Here is a 16,311-nt window from a genome sequence, read left to right as displayed (position 1 = left end):
TAAGGCTGAAATCAGTAATTAAGTTTACTATTTTATTATGAAGGGTTATACAGATTTTACATTCAAAAAGCTTCAACATTATTGTGGAAGAACTGAGCTTGAGGCAATCAATAAACATATTACATTGCTGCCTTATTTCATTAAATGTAAGCCCTTTCACTTAGCTAAATTGAATGTTCCAAACACAAACATAAACCATTTATTAGAGGAAGTAAAGGAAATGTAATTCATTTTAGAAAGCCAACTGAAAAGTGCATTAATATTCACTCCCATTAAGAACATGGGTTGCAAACAAGCTATGACAGCGGGAGTTTGATGGCTGCCTAGTAACATAGACTTAATTCTAGCAAAAATGTAGTCTTGAAAAATGTCTAGTGTGCCTTTAATATATTTCCACTACTATTCTTCTAATAGAAAGAAACGACCAGCCACCGGTTATTTTTCTTCACACGAATACTATTGGGAGGAGGTATGAATCTGACTTATAAAGCCTGCAATAGAGCTTTAAATTATGATGGATGAATATTTCCTCAATCCCCTTCTCAGTAAATGCTTTGGTGCCTGAGATTTCTACAGGGGCCTTTTTCCATTTCATGCCACTGATTCAAATATGGGTCACAAATACAGCACACATTCATTTATCAGACTTATCTTGTGGCATTTCAGGGTTTGCTCCAGCTGCGTCATATGTGTGCTCTATTAGGCACACATTATATGGATTCGACTCTGATGTTCTTGACTCATACATAGACACACATGCATACTAACACTCATCTACTATACATAAATAGGCTATATATACTGTACACAAAGATACTTTGAGTGACACAAATGAGCAAACACGCATGCATGCATCCCTGCCAAGCCATAATAACAATCCATCCATGTGCGGTACATTAAGTCACTCAAAAGGTCAAACCAATGACTCAAACCGCTGAAGTAAAGCTGATCAAACAGCCAAGCCAAACATACGTCCACATTAACATTCAGCAACCTGGCATTTCAATACATATACAGAATCATAAGAACTTCATAGAAAGGACTATGGAAAAGAAAAAGAGTTACTTAAAGAGATACAAAGGCAAGTATTTTTATAGCAAAATACTCACGTAGACCACGTTCACGTAGTCATCGTCAGAAAGGGTCTCCAGCATCTTGTTGACGGACGTTTTGATGAGTTTGAGGGTGAGACCAGATACACTGCCACTCCTGCAGTATGGAACAAAGATGATCTGTGTTTTATCCACATGTTTTTTTTACCATAGTACGTATAAAAACACTTTTCATCTGTGGTTCTCTCTATTCTTTCGTATGCACAGCTAGATAAGAAAATGGATAGATGGATATATTAACATTAAGTCAATTTTTTTAAAGAAAGACTATTACCATCTGTTAATTTGCCTTTTGATATCTTGTGTACAAGACAACTGAACCTGATTTCACTGGGTATCGAAAACATGAATATTGAAAAAAATAGCAATAAGTTGGCGAGATATCTTACTATGTGCCAAAATGTTGAACAGACTTGAAGTGACATTGCCATCTGTAAAGCCTTCTGCACAAGTAGAGGAAAATAAACTATTCACGCGTTAAAGGCAGGGACCTCGTGACTGCAAGTTTCTTCCATTAACAAGCAGGCTAGATATGGGAACATTTATTACATTAACCTGTTAAGCCCGGAGCCTGTTTTTCAGGTCTCAGGCTCGAAAATGAAATTCCCAGAACAATTTACTATATCTTCACCTCTAAAAAGGGGTAAATTAATAATCTGAGTTTATGTAGAGTTGGATGTAGAAAAGTCTGAATCAATATAGAATTTTTTTTATTTTAAAGTAAATTCAGATTGAACATAGTAAAACAATGTAAATTATAGTGTCCGTCCAAAAAAACACACATTACTTATAGTGAAAACCACCCTTGAATGATGGGATAGTAGGCAAAAACCTTTAGGAATCCAAACTATAACATATAATAAGTACCCTGTATCAAGATTGATGCAAAACAAGTGAAATTTGACCTTTTTAGAGAGTTTTAGCAAAAACACTTCTGGGGTCATTTGGGTGGATATTTGGTTAGAGCCAATAGAATCGAAGGGGAAGTTCTTAAATCCACATACACGTTACCATTGTGGAGTGAGAGTGATGCACACGCAGCTTGCCCAAACCGAAAGCTATGTTATGCTCTGAAAACTGAAAACTGAAAACTACGCTTTTTACCATAAATATGACGATGGATTATCCGTAATCATTTCAAAGTGACGCAGAGACATTTTATGCGTTTTAATGCCATTGAACACAACTTTTGATCAGAAAACAGAAAAGGTAAGACTTATTTTCCGTTTTGGTCCCGTAAAGCTACGTTGAGTGTTGTCTGGGTTTGCCTTTCTATGCCCTGAGTTTTTCAGTGATGATACTTATACCTCTAGAATCTGTGGAATCTCAGCTTTAATCTGATATCTTGTTTGTGCAGATCTGATAAGTAATAAAGTATTTCTACCGTGAGGTCTGTGCTAAGTGCGTTAGCATTTTTTCACTTAGTGCTAATTCAGAGGCTTGGCGTTAGAGTTGTGTTTTGTTTAGCTAAAAATGGTTAATATCGTCAGTTAGCTGAGTTTCTTCCCGTTAAGTGGGTATGACACATTATTAGGTTGTTAAATGTTAAGAAGCCCTGAGACACAGTTTCGCGGGCGGGGGCTGCCGGGGTAATGGAGGGAGGTTTTTAATATCCAATAAGCCTCATAAATCCCCTGGGTGACCACTTCCAGAGCTTTAATAAGAGCTGCAAATGTAGGCAACATTTCCTTTATAATATTGCTTGTCATTTAGCCCTGAAACTCTCATTTAGGCTATAGTCTTTTAAAATGAAACAAGCAACAAATATTCCGAAAAATTAAGTGATATTGGTCGTGGTGAATAATAAAAAATATTAATTACTTATTGGTTTTACTATTTTCAGAGCATCACATTGACTAAAATACAACATAGAATATTGAATTCCTTATCCTTAAGTACACTTATGTTTACATAAAAATTGGTGGAATTGACTTAAAATATGTTATGTTCATTGTTGGTAGGTTTGCAGTTCTATTTAACCTGAATTGGAAAGGGGTTTAAATGTTTGGCTTTGGTAAATATGGGAAATAAAACCCTTATTTCAGTTTTGAAAGGGACTCTGGGAAATCTGAAAAAGGTAATATTGTTTGTTTCTTAGTAATGATCTTAAGTTCTCTAAAACTGAACTGCTGTCGTTACAAATATGGCTCCGGAATGCTCCCTAAACATCTTCTAACTCTTAATGTAACTCATCATTCATCACAGGAAGAACCAACTGGACTGTAAATGAGGAAGTCGCCTGATATACTGACAGCTTTTTGTTTGTCATTCGAGTACTGAGGCAGCCATGAGTACAGCGCCGTCTGAGAATTAGCATCAGAGCCTACCGGCACAAAATAAAAGGACAAAATCTGACTGTAGATGAATCACTCACGCATCTACCAGGATCAGCATGTCCTTAGGTGACGCTGCCCCCTGAATATACCTGGTGAGTAATAAAACACACAGTAAAGGTCATGGATATTAAACACAAATGTAGGATACAGCGGAGCACACAAACAATTATAATAATGAAGAAGTTATTTTGTCAAAACTAAGGAACACAATCTTCAGCACATTAAAAAAGTGATGAGACAGTACATATTGCACTCTCATCACTCTTTCAGCTGAACAAATGTCACTCTAGATCATTTTGATGTCAAATCAACCATACCTTTGTAATCTTTAATGACATTTCTGTTCATATTTTAGAAAATAAACAAATAAACTGTTGTGCAATTTTGTTCAGAGCTCGAGAGCACAATAGCCAAAGAGGCTTTCGGGCTTGTGAAATGTCATGAAACCATGACATGACATGGTTAAAAGTGTATTGATGGCTTCCATCCAGATTTAAACAAATGTTTAGGAAACTAGTGAAGCTTTTGTTTTGGTAGCCTTTGATCTGCAGAGGCTTAATTATCAGTGCTCCGATGTGTTTGTTTAAAGGTCCCATGTCATGGCCATTTCTACTGATCATAATTCCATTGTTGAGGTCAACTAGAATAGATTTACATTGTTCAATGTTCCAAAATCACATTGTTTTTTTTCTCATACAGCATCTCTGTATAGTATGTGTATTCACTCTCTGTCCTACACGCCTTGTTGGAGCTCCTGCCCCCCCCCCCCCCCCTCCTCCCTATGAGCCCACTGTGCTCTGATGTGTGCTATGTGTTACAATGGCGTTTGTTAGCAACCAGAAAATGACAACAGAAATGACAAACAGATGAGAATGCTGCGTGGGGCCTGGGTGCCGTGTTGGCAGGACGTTGTGGGGCTCGCTGCCCCGCCCTTTGAGGCTCAAGGAGCGGACAGTGTGAGCTGGATTATTGGTGTCGTTTCCGGGTTGCTGCGTGGGGTCTGCGAGACAGCGAGACACCGCGGAACTCAGCCTGAGCACACACACGTGAGTGTGTGGCGAATTGTGAGTGGAGATCCACGGAGCCGCGGCTGAGAAATGATAAGGCTGAGTGAGTGTTTGTGCCGGCGAAACTCCGCGGAGTACAGCGGCTGAGAAAAGATAAGGCTGAGTGAGTGCGTATGTGTGTGTGGTGTGTGTGTGTGTGTGTGTGTGTGTGTGTGTGTGTGTGTGTGTGTGTGTGTGTTTGTGCGTGCGTGTGTGCGTGTGTGTGTGTGTGTGTGAGGAGCTCCACGGATTGGTCCATTTGAACCTGGGAATGGTTACGTCACCATACTCAGGAAGAAAAAAATGGAAAAATAAAAATCTCCAACGAGGCGTTCTGGGGCAGCATAGACAGGTATTTTCTGTGTTAGAGTTTTACTCGCTACAGGGTGTACTTTGAGGGTTTGTGACTTTGCAGACCGTTTACATGCATAAAACAAGGGGACGGGTAATAACCGGAAAAGCATGACATGGGACCTTTAAGTGGCTTTGGCCAGAGACTTGGATGAGATTGTTTTAAACTGTGTGTGTTTTTTTTGTACAGATAGCGTATTGTGTGTAATATGTTAATGAAAGTAGTGTTTTAGCAGATGAACGTTTAATATGACAATTACACAGGTATTTGAATGCTATACTGTATGTCAGCCCTTGACAAACAGTAGAGAAATGACGGACAATGATGTGATTAGAGACACAAAACAAAAATGCACATCCCACAATACACTCACCACGGTCGCCTGCGCACATCGTAGAGGTCGATCTTATTGGCTGAAGTGCTCGAGTCTATCCAAGGGGATGCTGGGATATGACAGGAATAAAATTGGCCACGGTAAGTATGTTTACTTCATATAAAACCTAGATTTCTGGTTAATTAATATGTTTGTTGGATTTCTTATATCTTAAAAGAATCATTTGAAATATGCCATTTGCTTTTTAGCGAAGAGGTAGATGTTTGTGTCCAATTAAAACCAGAAGGCTATTAGCTTAGCTTAATATGAATACTGTTGGCAGGGTGAAAAAGCTAGCCTTGGCCAACTGTTAACAAAAACAGCACTTGACAGCTCACTAATTAACACATATCTCTTTTGATACATGTGTACAACACTGAGATATAAAATTATTCACTTCTGGTTCACAGTTAATTATAGTAACTAATGATGATTTGGCAACCAAAGTCCAGGACTTCAACTTAAGCTAGCTAATTGCCTTCAGGGGCCATCTTGATAATTTAAGCACATATATAAGAATGATCTACTGTAGTTAGTAAGCGTACGGGATAAACAAAATGTCAAACTATTTATTTTAAGCAATCCTTTTAGTAACCTAAAGAAAACAACTGATTGTAAACTGACATTTACCGGTAATAATAATATAATATGTTTATTTAGTATAGCACCTTTCACGGAAATAAAAGTGCTTCACAAGAAAGAACAGGAGGTTAAGAGGTGCATGCTTTTAAAACCTAACATTATGAAAGATGGTCATGACCATATTGACCTATCAGCTTTTCAATAAGAGATTCATGAATGATTTGCCTCTCAGCCAAACGTCAAAAGAAAGAATGGTGTGAAAATCAGCTAGACATTGTTGTTTTTGCGTGCATCTTTTTGAAATACATTTATGCTGAAATTGAACTTTTAGGGGATTTTTATTTGTCCTCATCACTGACCACAGAAAGGTCAGCAGGCTATTGGATTAACCTCATTGGCTGCTTGCCTGCTCACCTGGGAAGTATCGAGCCAATCCGGTTGCAGAGCCAAACACCTGCCAGAGGAGTGAAGGATCTTCCTCTTTGTTTTTCCGGAATATGTCCTCCAAGGCCTCCGTCCAATTTAACTCGTTTAAAATGATGGTAGCTGTAACACACACAGCGAACAAACACACAGTTTAAACGAGTCAAGTTTGTACAAAAGTAAAGGCATAGTATTCACACAAAATGTCAAGAATCTTCAAAAACATTTAATCTGAAAACTCAATGCTAAAAAAGGGAAACTACACACACACACACACACACACACACACACACACACACACACACACACACACACACACACACACACACACACACACACACACACACACACACACACACACACACACACACACACACACACACACACACACACACACACACACACACACACACACACACACACACACACACACACACACACACACACACCATCTGCCATGATGGGATATTTCTATTTCTTTGACTTTTTGGCCCTCAACACACATGCCAAATCTACAGTGGTGAAAAGTGTGCAATAAAGTGGAGAGGGAGGCAAAAACAGAATGATCCAATTTGATATTTCTGGAATAATACAAAATCATCTCCTGGGTCCTCTAGGGACAGACATACAGTTAACGATTTGTTTACCTGTTTGTCAGCAGGAGCTCTTACTGCCTTAATGCCCTAACAATCTAGTTTGATCTAAAAAGGCAGGGCTAGTGAGAGTGGGCTGCACGTCACATTGATGCGGTGCATGAGTCATACTTGTGTGTGTGTGTGAGTGTGAGTGTGAGTGTGAGTGTGAGTGTGAGTGTGTGTGTGTGTGTGTGTGTGTGTGTGTGTGTGTGTGTGTGTGTGTGTGTGTGTGTGTGTGTGTGTGTGTGTGTGTGTGTACGTGTACGTGTACGTGTGTACATTATGCTAAAAATACCAGGATGTCTTACTGCCTCTGGTGGCCTTTTGCAAAAAGAAAGACAGCTTAATATTCTGGCGTTTCTGACCCACGATCCCCTGCACAGCAGAGAATATGTCGACTGAGATGCCGAGAGAGCAGAAACAGATGCTCGTTGAACTTTTGCGCTAACTGACTGCAACAAATGTATATGAGCAATTGGGTCAAAGTTCATGACCTAATGTCTTTCATTTGTATGCATTCCACATGCAACAGTATGAACTTCATAAAGGGCAACTACAGTACATACAAAAATTAAAAAGATTTTTAAAGAAAAGTTGTATGTCATTTGGAATAGAGCCTCTGTAACAAAAATCATATTGCCAATTTACAAAGGAAGAGGCGTTTTGTATAGTTAGTACTAGTCTCTTTAGGGAAAAATTACCACCAAGAAAAACTCAGTGTACTCTTTAACTAAGTAGAAAAGCAATGGCCTGCCAAGTATAGAAATGTTTCTTTGTCCTCTCAACCTCCCACATCTCTGTGGCTCTCCCAAACTCATTGCTGTAGAATCGCTTGTAAGAAAGAAAGCACTGAAGCACCTTTCCTTAGCATTTAATCCAGCTCTTATCATGGCTGCCTCTTAAAGGTGAGGTAGGTAATTCTGGAGAAACCAGCTCGAGTGCGCTACAATTTGAAAATACACAGCCGGAACAAATCTGCCACTTCCTTACAGAGCACATGACCAATGAGGGCACGAGATAAGTTTGTGCACAGATGGAAAGCTGATAGGCAGGTAGGCCATCCAGTTATTTTAGCCGGGCCGGCTCAGATGATTGGTCGTGCTTTTTACAGTACTACGGCTTCCACAGATGACATTTTTTTTAATGGATTTTCTGTCAAAGCACTTAAGATATTCATTGCTATCGGGATGTTAAGAGCATTCCATGGAATATAACAAAAAGTGTATCTCGAGCCGGTTTCTCAAACTTACTGTACCTAACCCACCTTTAAATGTTTCCACGTCATTTCACTCAATTAGGAACCTTCCTTAACAAAAGACCATTCAACATCCTTTATGCCTGTAAGGGTTAAAAAAACAAAAAACTAATCCTGCTGCTTCATCATCTGTTTGCATTTCGGTCTAATCCCTGTCCTTAATAACCCAATTGTAGCGCCTCCTTTATCAAGTTTCTATTGTTGAATACAAATAGATTTTAGACAGGGCTTTAAATTGCTCCCTTTGGTATTGTAGAGCAAAACATCCCCATGATATGTGGTGACAATGTTTTCAGGCCTGATCTCTGTGCTCCCCGAGGATAGCCGTTAATGGATTAGTCCTGCTGGTTTCCTTGACATCAGTAACAAGAAGTCCCAGTGTATCATGACCTCATTACAAGAAGCATTGGTACCTTCCCCCCCCCATACTGAATGGTAAACTAACAACGAAAGCGCACATTCAGTATTTAATTTGCCCATCATCTGCAAAGTCAATGTAGTGACCAACCCATCAGGGGAATTGTGTCCAAGTAGAAACACGATGAGGAAGAGGGACAAGATAAATGCCTCTGTTTTTTCTCCTGACTGTGTCGGTTGGTTTTGTTCCCCTGTGTGACACTGACAAACCCATTACAGCCTCCCATAGGGATTTGAATGCAGACCCACATAACAATCACCCTGGATCGATGTGCAGGTCAGACACCACTGATGAGCAACAATATCAAAAGTGTGGAAAGGTGTCCTCCATTTTCAGCTAAATACTGAAACAAATCACTGTTGTAGTGTTAACAGATCCATCTCTGTGGCAATGTGTGTTTCTCAAGGTCACACACACAGTCAACCGTATGTCATGAGGGGCATCATGGCCTGAGGGACATTGGGGGGTGGGGCTAATGTGTTTGTGACTGCAACAAATATGGATATTACCAATACCTACAATTATTTATTTGTTTGTGTTTCTCTTAAGGGATGGTAACAAGCTAAAAGAAGAATGTCCATGTTTTTATGAATCTTCTACAAATTAGTTTTGTGCAATGAGATTCTGTTTTCACTCTTGAGAAATTACAAAATAATGAGTGATCAGAGGAAAAATTGAAGAAATTAGGAAAAGAGAGAAAGAATCCAAGGACAGTGCTTTCCATTTACATTTTGTCAGCTGGCACTGAGCAGTTGGTGCAGCGCTTATGTGACATAACAGTGACATGTGGGGAACAATATGTATAGAATACTTTAAAGGGCCAGGTCACACTACAAAGTGGCTCAGCAAAATTCTCATGCTCATCCTGCCCAAAGGGTTCTAACTTTGTTGACGTAGGGACTCTTTTCTAGGGTTGATCAATACTGGAGCTACCAAGCTAACAGTATTATACATAGATTGACTCAATATAGACTTTTTTTGAATTTACACAAATGTAAGTTATAAGAGTTTAAATAAAGGAAAACAGCTAGCAAGCTTGTTAGCTACTGTAATGGTTCAATAAGTTTCCACAGTTTATGCAAAAGCATTTATAGCTTTTATTAAGGAATGGATAGTATAGTACAGGTACTATAGGTAGCTTACTATACTACTACATATGTTTGTGCATGCATGGTGCCAAACAGCTAATAGGTTCCAGGTTCCTGCTATACATTGGTTTGTGAGACTTTTATTAAGATGTTAATTCAGGTCCAGAAATAATAAAAACAACAGGTTGCAGTGTTTCCTCTATATACAAATAGTGGCGGCGCAGCGCCGCTGCTGAAATATGAGCGCCGCTGCTAGGGGGCGCCAGCCAGGTACCCAAAAATATATATATATATATATATTTTTTGTAACTTTTTTTTTCTTTTCTTAAAATAATAATAAGTGGTGACCCTTTTTCATTTTTGATTGTTTGTTATGTGGATTTGCAGTATTTGTGTTACTGGCATAGGCGACACAGGCGGTCGCCTTGGGCGCCAAATCTGGGGGGCGCTGCGCTGATAGCTCTGGGAGGGAAAAAACATTTTTGACCGTTGGCGCTCATCCAAATGTTCGGCCTTGATGTAACAACATTCATAATTAAGTAAATGTAACACCCTTTTCACCCCGGTTGCACGTTTAATTTGCCCTGTACGGCGGGCGCTGTAAGTGATGAAAGTGGGGGATGTTGGCTTATCAGGCGCCCGCAGCTCACAGCCAAAGTGCGAGCGTGGTAGCGAGAGAGCGAGCAAGGGAGAGGGCGCACTGGTACCGGCTTTGTTGTTATTAGAATCTGGTGCTAGCTGCGCTAACGGAGATAAGAAGTAGATGTTTCTACAACCAGGGTGGAGGAGAGCTCTCCTCTCAGACTGAGAGGCTCAGTGAGGTTAAGGACTCTCTGAGTATTTAGATTTTAGTCTAAGTTATCTCAGTGGGTCTCAAACGTTTTGACCACAAATTATGTAAACACATATTTCCAAGGCACTCCTTTATAATTATTAGGATACATAAAAACAGGTTTTAAATCATTCCAATGTATACTATAGGACAGTTAACCAAAAATATTGTTTAAAGTTGGAGAGATACAAAAATATGCATAAACAAATAAATGTTAACTAGGTCAAATAAGATATGAATGAACAACAAAAATAAAATAAGCTACATTTATTTGTTATTGGCTATGGTAGGTTATTGGTTATGTTCACATACTTATTTGATTATTAAAATGTAAACCGATCTTTTTCATATGGACGTTTTAGACTTATGCCCCCTAGATCAGGTCTCTAGTAACTGTGTGCTCAAAGTGCACCAGATTGAAGCATTTTACAGTAAAATGTTCAAAAAACAATCTTCCCGGGGCGGTATACCCCCAGACCCCCCTAGAAGATGTGACGTCCACCCCCCAATTCAAACATGTTCATACAATACTGAATACATTTGAAGCCATTTTGACGTCTATTACCTATGTCCATAAGTTTCTGTTTTTGCATTGTATTTGTCTTTTTTTCATTTATTCTTTACACATAAAATCTCGCCTAAAATCTCACCTAGGGCAGCAAATTGTCTAGAACCGGCCCTGGTATTAGGCCTCAAGAGCCTTTCTTGTGCTGACACGTATAAACAAATTGGCGGGGCGCACTTCGCACGTGCACACACTAAAAAATCCCACGCGCTCCGTACTCACATTATGCTGGGCCCACGTGCCTTAGCACCGCTGCTATGACTCCATCCTAGGGGAAACACTGGGTTGGTTTCAGTAATGAGCTTTTTAGGTCTGCAAATACGACCCATTGTACGTTTTTGTATGTTTTAACACTGTGGTCACAAACCCCAAAATGCAGATTGAAAAATTATTGTCTTGGTAATAAATTCTGCCAAGATGTCCAGCATCAAGAAATCACACCATTCAGATCCCATGGTGAACACATGTGAAATTAAAACAAATGAATAATATATGGAGGGGAAGATGTGTGAACTGAATATCGAAAATAAGTAACTAAATATTCCCTGTGAGGCATGTAGATGCTTTGAAAAACCGAAATCAACCAGTAGGCTATCTGGCAGTGAGTGGTGAGGGGTGTGTGTGTGTGGGGGGGGGTGAGGAGGGAAAGGCGATGCCCTGCGGAGCTCCCTGTCATCGGCTCGCTGGTGGCTGAAACCGCCTGTGCTTTTGAAAGTAATTATAGGGTGGGGGCTGCTGAGGTGATAACCTGTAATCATCGTATCAGAAGGGGTCTTGTACTCAATGATACTTTTCCACTGATCATGACATGAGCACCAACATAGAAAGAAAAAGATACACTTCCCATAATGTATCTTTTCCACCAGATGTGCCAGTAGAGTGGCAAAGTCACGCCCATCTACTTCCGGTCCATGGGACCTTATTTCGGAAAAATTATGTGTTGAAGTCAAAGGAAAGAGAAAACGTATCTTTCGATCCCGTTTGAATTGCGCCATGAATTACACATGTGATGTTTGACAATCTTAAAAAATAATTTCCATGTAAAAAAAGTCACAGTTTGTCGTAAAACGGTTTAAATATAAGACTATGAAAAATACGCAACTAGAAAGACTACAAATCCCAGAGTAGCGTAAGTGATGTCAACTGATGTCACAATTGTTTTCCTCCACTAAATAAGAGATATCTAAGATAAGATAACGATGCCTGTGTGCTTAGTACCAGGTTGTTATCATACCAGCAATGGGTCTTGTTCGTTCTTTCGCTTCCCGTCTGATGAAAGGGCCAGGAGTGGCTGGATCAAGTTAGCTACCTAGCTAGTAGCAAGCACGTTAGTTAGCATTACAGCCTTAGCCTTGTAATTTGTATTAGCCTTAGCATGAAGTAACATGAAGTAACCCAAAATGTTAAACAGTAAGAGTAGAAGTCATATTTCATGAACCCTTTGAAGACTACTGTCACACCGGTGTGATCATTCTATAATACACCATTTAAGCCCGGGGGAGAAATGCTAACGCTAACGCCACATTAGCATCGGCGATCTTTTCTACTTTTGTGCTATCTGCACAAATGGTTGACATTAAACATTAAAAAGATCAGGCAGTTCAGAGAGAATCAAAGGAAGGCAGGCAGGCAGGCAGCTTTGCATGACATTCTTCTGGACGTGTTTCATTGTGGTGAATCGGTGATAGTGAGGGTAGTCAATCCCTTGTTTTGCAAGACAGTAGTGACGGTGTGTTGTTGTGCGAGACCAGAGATGTAGTTCATTGAGCGTTTCACACACAAAAATTTGTTACTTCACAGTTTTACGACACATTATTTATTTTTTTACTTGCAAAATTATCTTTTAAATTGACAAACATCATATGTGTAATTTCTGGCACAATTCAAACGGGATCGAAAGATAATCTTTCTCTCTCCATTGATTTCAATACATTAGTTTCCGAAATAAGGTCCCATGGAGGTCCACCGGAAAGGGAGGGACTTCGCCACTCTATAGTGATTAGGACTGAAACCATAAGTGGAAGAATGGATGGGTATATTGGTATGATTAATCGTTTATCGTCATTTTAAAAGCAGGAATAGAAAAACTATTCAAATGTTGTATGATACCACCCTCTCAAATTTGCTATCATTTGGAGTTTTTTGGTCGAACAAAATAAGTTATTGTATTCTAAGACATCACGTTTGGGATATTAGGATGTTTATTAGACTTAAAGATTATAAGTTAATAAAAAACATCCTGAGCAAAATAATTGATAACAAAAAGAAAAAGACAGTTGCGGCCCGAATGGGGTTTGAGACCAGAAATTAGGTGATTAATTAAGTGAAATGATGTGTTGCTTCGGGTGATAAGGCTTGAGTGTACTTATTATGTACAGTAGTGTTAGAACACAGCGGCAATGGCCAAAGGGAAGGGACACTAGCACACACACACACACACTATTTATTTAGCATGAGAAAGGTGTCAGGTCATAAGGTGAGAAACACTGCTTGAGATGAAAAGCAGTTAGTCCTAGTCAAGCCTTTTTATGGTTGCAAAGGGTCACTTGTTAATATTGGTTACCATTATGGCATATGAATCCAAGAACAGTACAGTATGTGGCATTGCAGAAATCTCTTTCACTGTCTAAAAAGTTGTATTTAAAGGTAAAATAGGGTAAGTTTAAAAAAAAGATTCTCTTGGAACATTATGGCATGGAGGGGAATCCCAATCAGCTGATTACAGCATCCTGGGAAGGCATCCAACTTGTCACAGTGACACAGTTCACAGACACAAAGACAGTAATAGGGCGAAGGAAGAGAGAAATAAGGGACGAAGAGAGAGAGAGAGAGATGAAGATACATCAGAGTTTGGCAGCAAGCACCATAGATAAAAAAAAGGATGTGTATCAAGTGGCACAACAAAAAAATCAATTTCTACACTGTGAGCTTTGCCACGGGGTCTGTGACTTCGATACAAACACGCTCACACACAGTGTCAGAGTATCTCAGCCCGTCAGTGTGTGTGTATGTCTCGGGCTGACAGGTGCCACACAGCGTTGATGCAAACGGGCATCAGACGAGCCTCGGCTCTCATGCCAAGGCCGCGACGCTCTCCTCTCATCTCGTCCACGCCAATCCGCCTAATGAGCGAGAACACACAGCCATGAAAACCACACACAGTACAGTGGGTGAATGTGATGCGACACACACACATGCCGACTCTCACACCCCAAGTGTTTCTTCCCCTCTCTCTCTCAAACTAATTCACACACGTAGACAAACTCTGATTCATCTCCAGTGTGCGTGCACGGACACACACGGACAAGATAATGAATCCCAGTCAGACCACCCACACTGTATCAGCAGGGAGAATAGATTTTAAATCAGCAGGACTAATGCGGGGGAGAAAGACAGTAGCACATTTGTCTCCACAACCCACTATTATATGCTTAATAAATCGAAGCGAGTCATGAAGACTTAGTGAGGGGTTAGAGCTGCAGAGGAGAAGGACAGAAAGAAAGAACATCTCAAATAAGTAGGGGTGAAAATCGGGAGAAGGAACTTGAAAACACACTAAGGAGAAGGGAAAAAATATGAAAAGGATTGGTGGATGCAACAAAAGTGTCCAGCAGTTAAAGACGAGGATGACACATCTCTCCTTCAGCATCACTAAAGCCACAAGGACGCCAGCCTTGTCTAGACAAAGCCCCCTAATCAAGTTAAGTCAAGTCCTTCCTCCACACAACAAGATAGAAACCAGGGCGTGTCTAAGGACGTGCGTCTCCTTCCACACACACATACACACTCGGATACACATCGCCATGGCAACGCTGACAGTGCTGGCCTGCCGGAGTGGCATCAATGTGGCAGCCTGTTCTTCTTGATAGAGTAAGAGAGAAGGGAAAAGAGAAGGGGAACACCAACATCAGCCTCACTGTGAGACTTTGCTAAATAGTGCTCCATCCAGACCCCGCCCTCCACCAGTGTGAGAACTGGAAGAGATCAGATAGCCAGTAGGGCTGCGTGATTATGGAAAAATTAAATCACTTTTTATTTTTTTTGAAGCTGCAGTTAGATTATAAAATGGTCAGTTAAAGAAAAAGGAAAATTAAACATTGCAAATGGATTTCTATCTCGAAAATTAGATTGAAATGTGATTGACATTGTGGAACACATTAAAGAAATATATATATATATATATATATATATTTAAAAAGAGCAGAAGCATCATTAGTATTCTATAAAATCACAACCATATCAATTTACAACCACAAGAGGTAAAGAAGAAAATTAAACCTGCTAGTGGATTTGATGCAAAAAATAAAATAGAAATGAATGAACAAAAAGACAGGCAGAGAGGAGAAAGAAGGAAAGAAAGAGGCCATGGTTGCAGAAAGAGAGCAAAGTTATGTGTGATAACTCACACTAGGAAACAACCCCTTCTTCCAACACTCCAACCACCCCCGTTCATCCTTATAACTGTTGCATTTAAAAAAGCTGGGTGCATTTGGCCACTCGGCAATGATAGAAATGTCTGCACAGTCAGACGCCTCAAACCCCGTCACTCTGCACATTTATAATCCAATTTATGTGGATTGACTCGCTGTGAAAGGACATTAAAGTCATGTGAGAGAGTTCCCAGCATTTAGCAAACCCAGCGTGATGATCATTACGGAAATTAATATTGAATGCTCGATCAATGCTGAGGAGGCCATTAGCTCATGCCTGGGTATAAGGAAACTGTGTTCATGCATGCTGCATTATGTGTGTTGTTTAATGTATTTTGCAACATGTGACATGATATATGTTTACTTATACAGTGTCACTTTAAAGATCTCCTATCATGCTATTTTTAGTCATATATTATGGGTCTCAGATATATATAAAAAAAATCTATCTATGATGTGTTTTGCTCAAAATACCAAACAGATCATGTAATTTAGACATCCCTCATATCCCTCTGTTTCAGCCCTGTTAGAGAACTGCTGATTTGGGTCCTTAGCTCGAAAAAGAAACAAAAGAGGAGGTGGAGCTTTTGCCTGCTCAAAATAGTACAGAGATACTCAGCTAAACGCTGCCGTGATTAAACGCCATATCATGTTCCAAACCACATCAAGGATTATTTTTGAAACAGTATGGAGCTCAAATGCTTTTTCTCTTGCGGGTTTACCACAAGGTCAGTTTCTTTTTTTATTTCCTGCTTTTTTACACATACTCTCTCCAGTACAGTGTCAGGCGATGCTTGCTAATGTAAACAAAGACCATATTACGTCCAAAACACGTTGTGCATTGTTTCTGATAGGGCCGTGGGT

The 16,311-nt window shown here is 39.8% G+C and overlaps 1 protein-coding gene across 1 annotated transcript in view; it reads right to left on the bottom strand.

The window, feature by feature from the left end:
* Window positions 1-16,311, bottom strand: part of cacna2d1a (calcium channel, voltage-dependent, alpha 2/delta subunit 1a) — a 112,792-nt gene that overhangs the window by 32,732 nt on the left and 63,749 nt on the right. The window contains exons 7-10 of the mRNA XM_079656357.1: window positions 6,216-6,347; window positions 5,220-5,289; window positions 3,487-3,537; window positions 1,110-1,209 (exon numbers count right to left, since the gene is read on the bottom strand). Coding sequence (XP_079512483.1) covers window positions 1,110-1,209; window positions 3,487-3,537; window positions 5,220-5,289; window positions 6,216-6,347 — 353 coding nt within the window. The remainder of the gene's footprint in view (window positions 1-1,109; window positions 1,210-3,486; window positions 3,538-5,219; window positions 5,290-6,215; window positions 6,348-16,311) is intronic.

The sequence above is a fragment of the Notothenia rossii genome, assembly GCF_949606895.1.
Source record: "Notothenia rossii genome assembly, chromosome: 10".
NCBI lineage: Eukaryota > Metazoa > Chordata > Actinopteri > Perciformes > Nototheniidae > Notothenia > Notothenia rossii.
The sequence above is the reverse complement of the archived record's forward strand: the minus strand, read 5'-3'. Positions and strand labels throughout refer to the sequence as shown.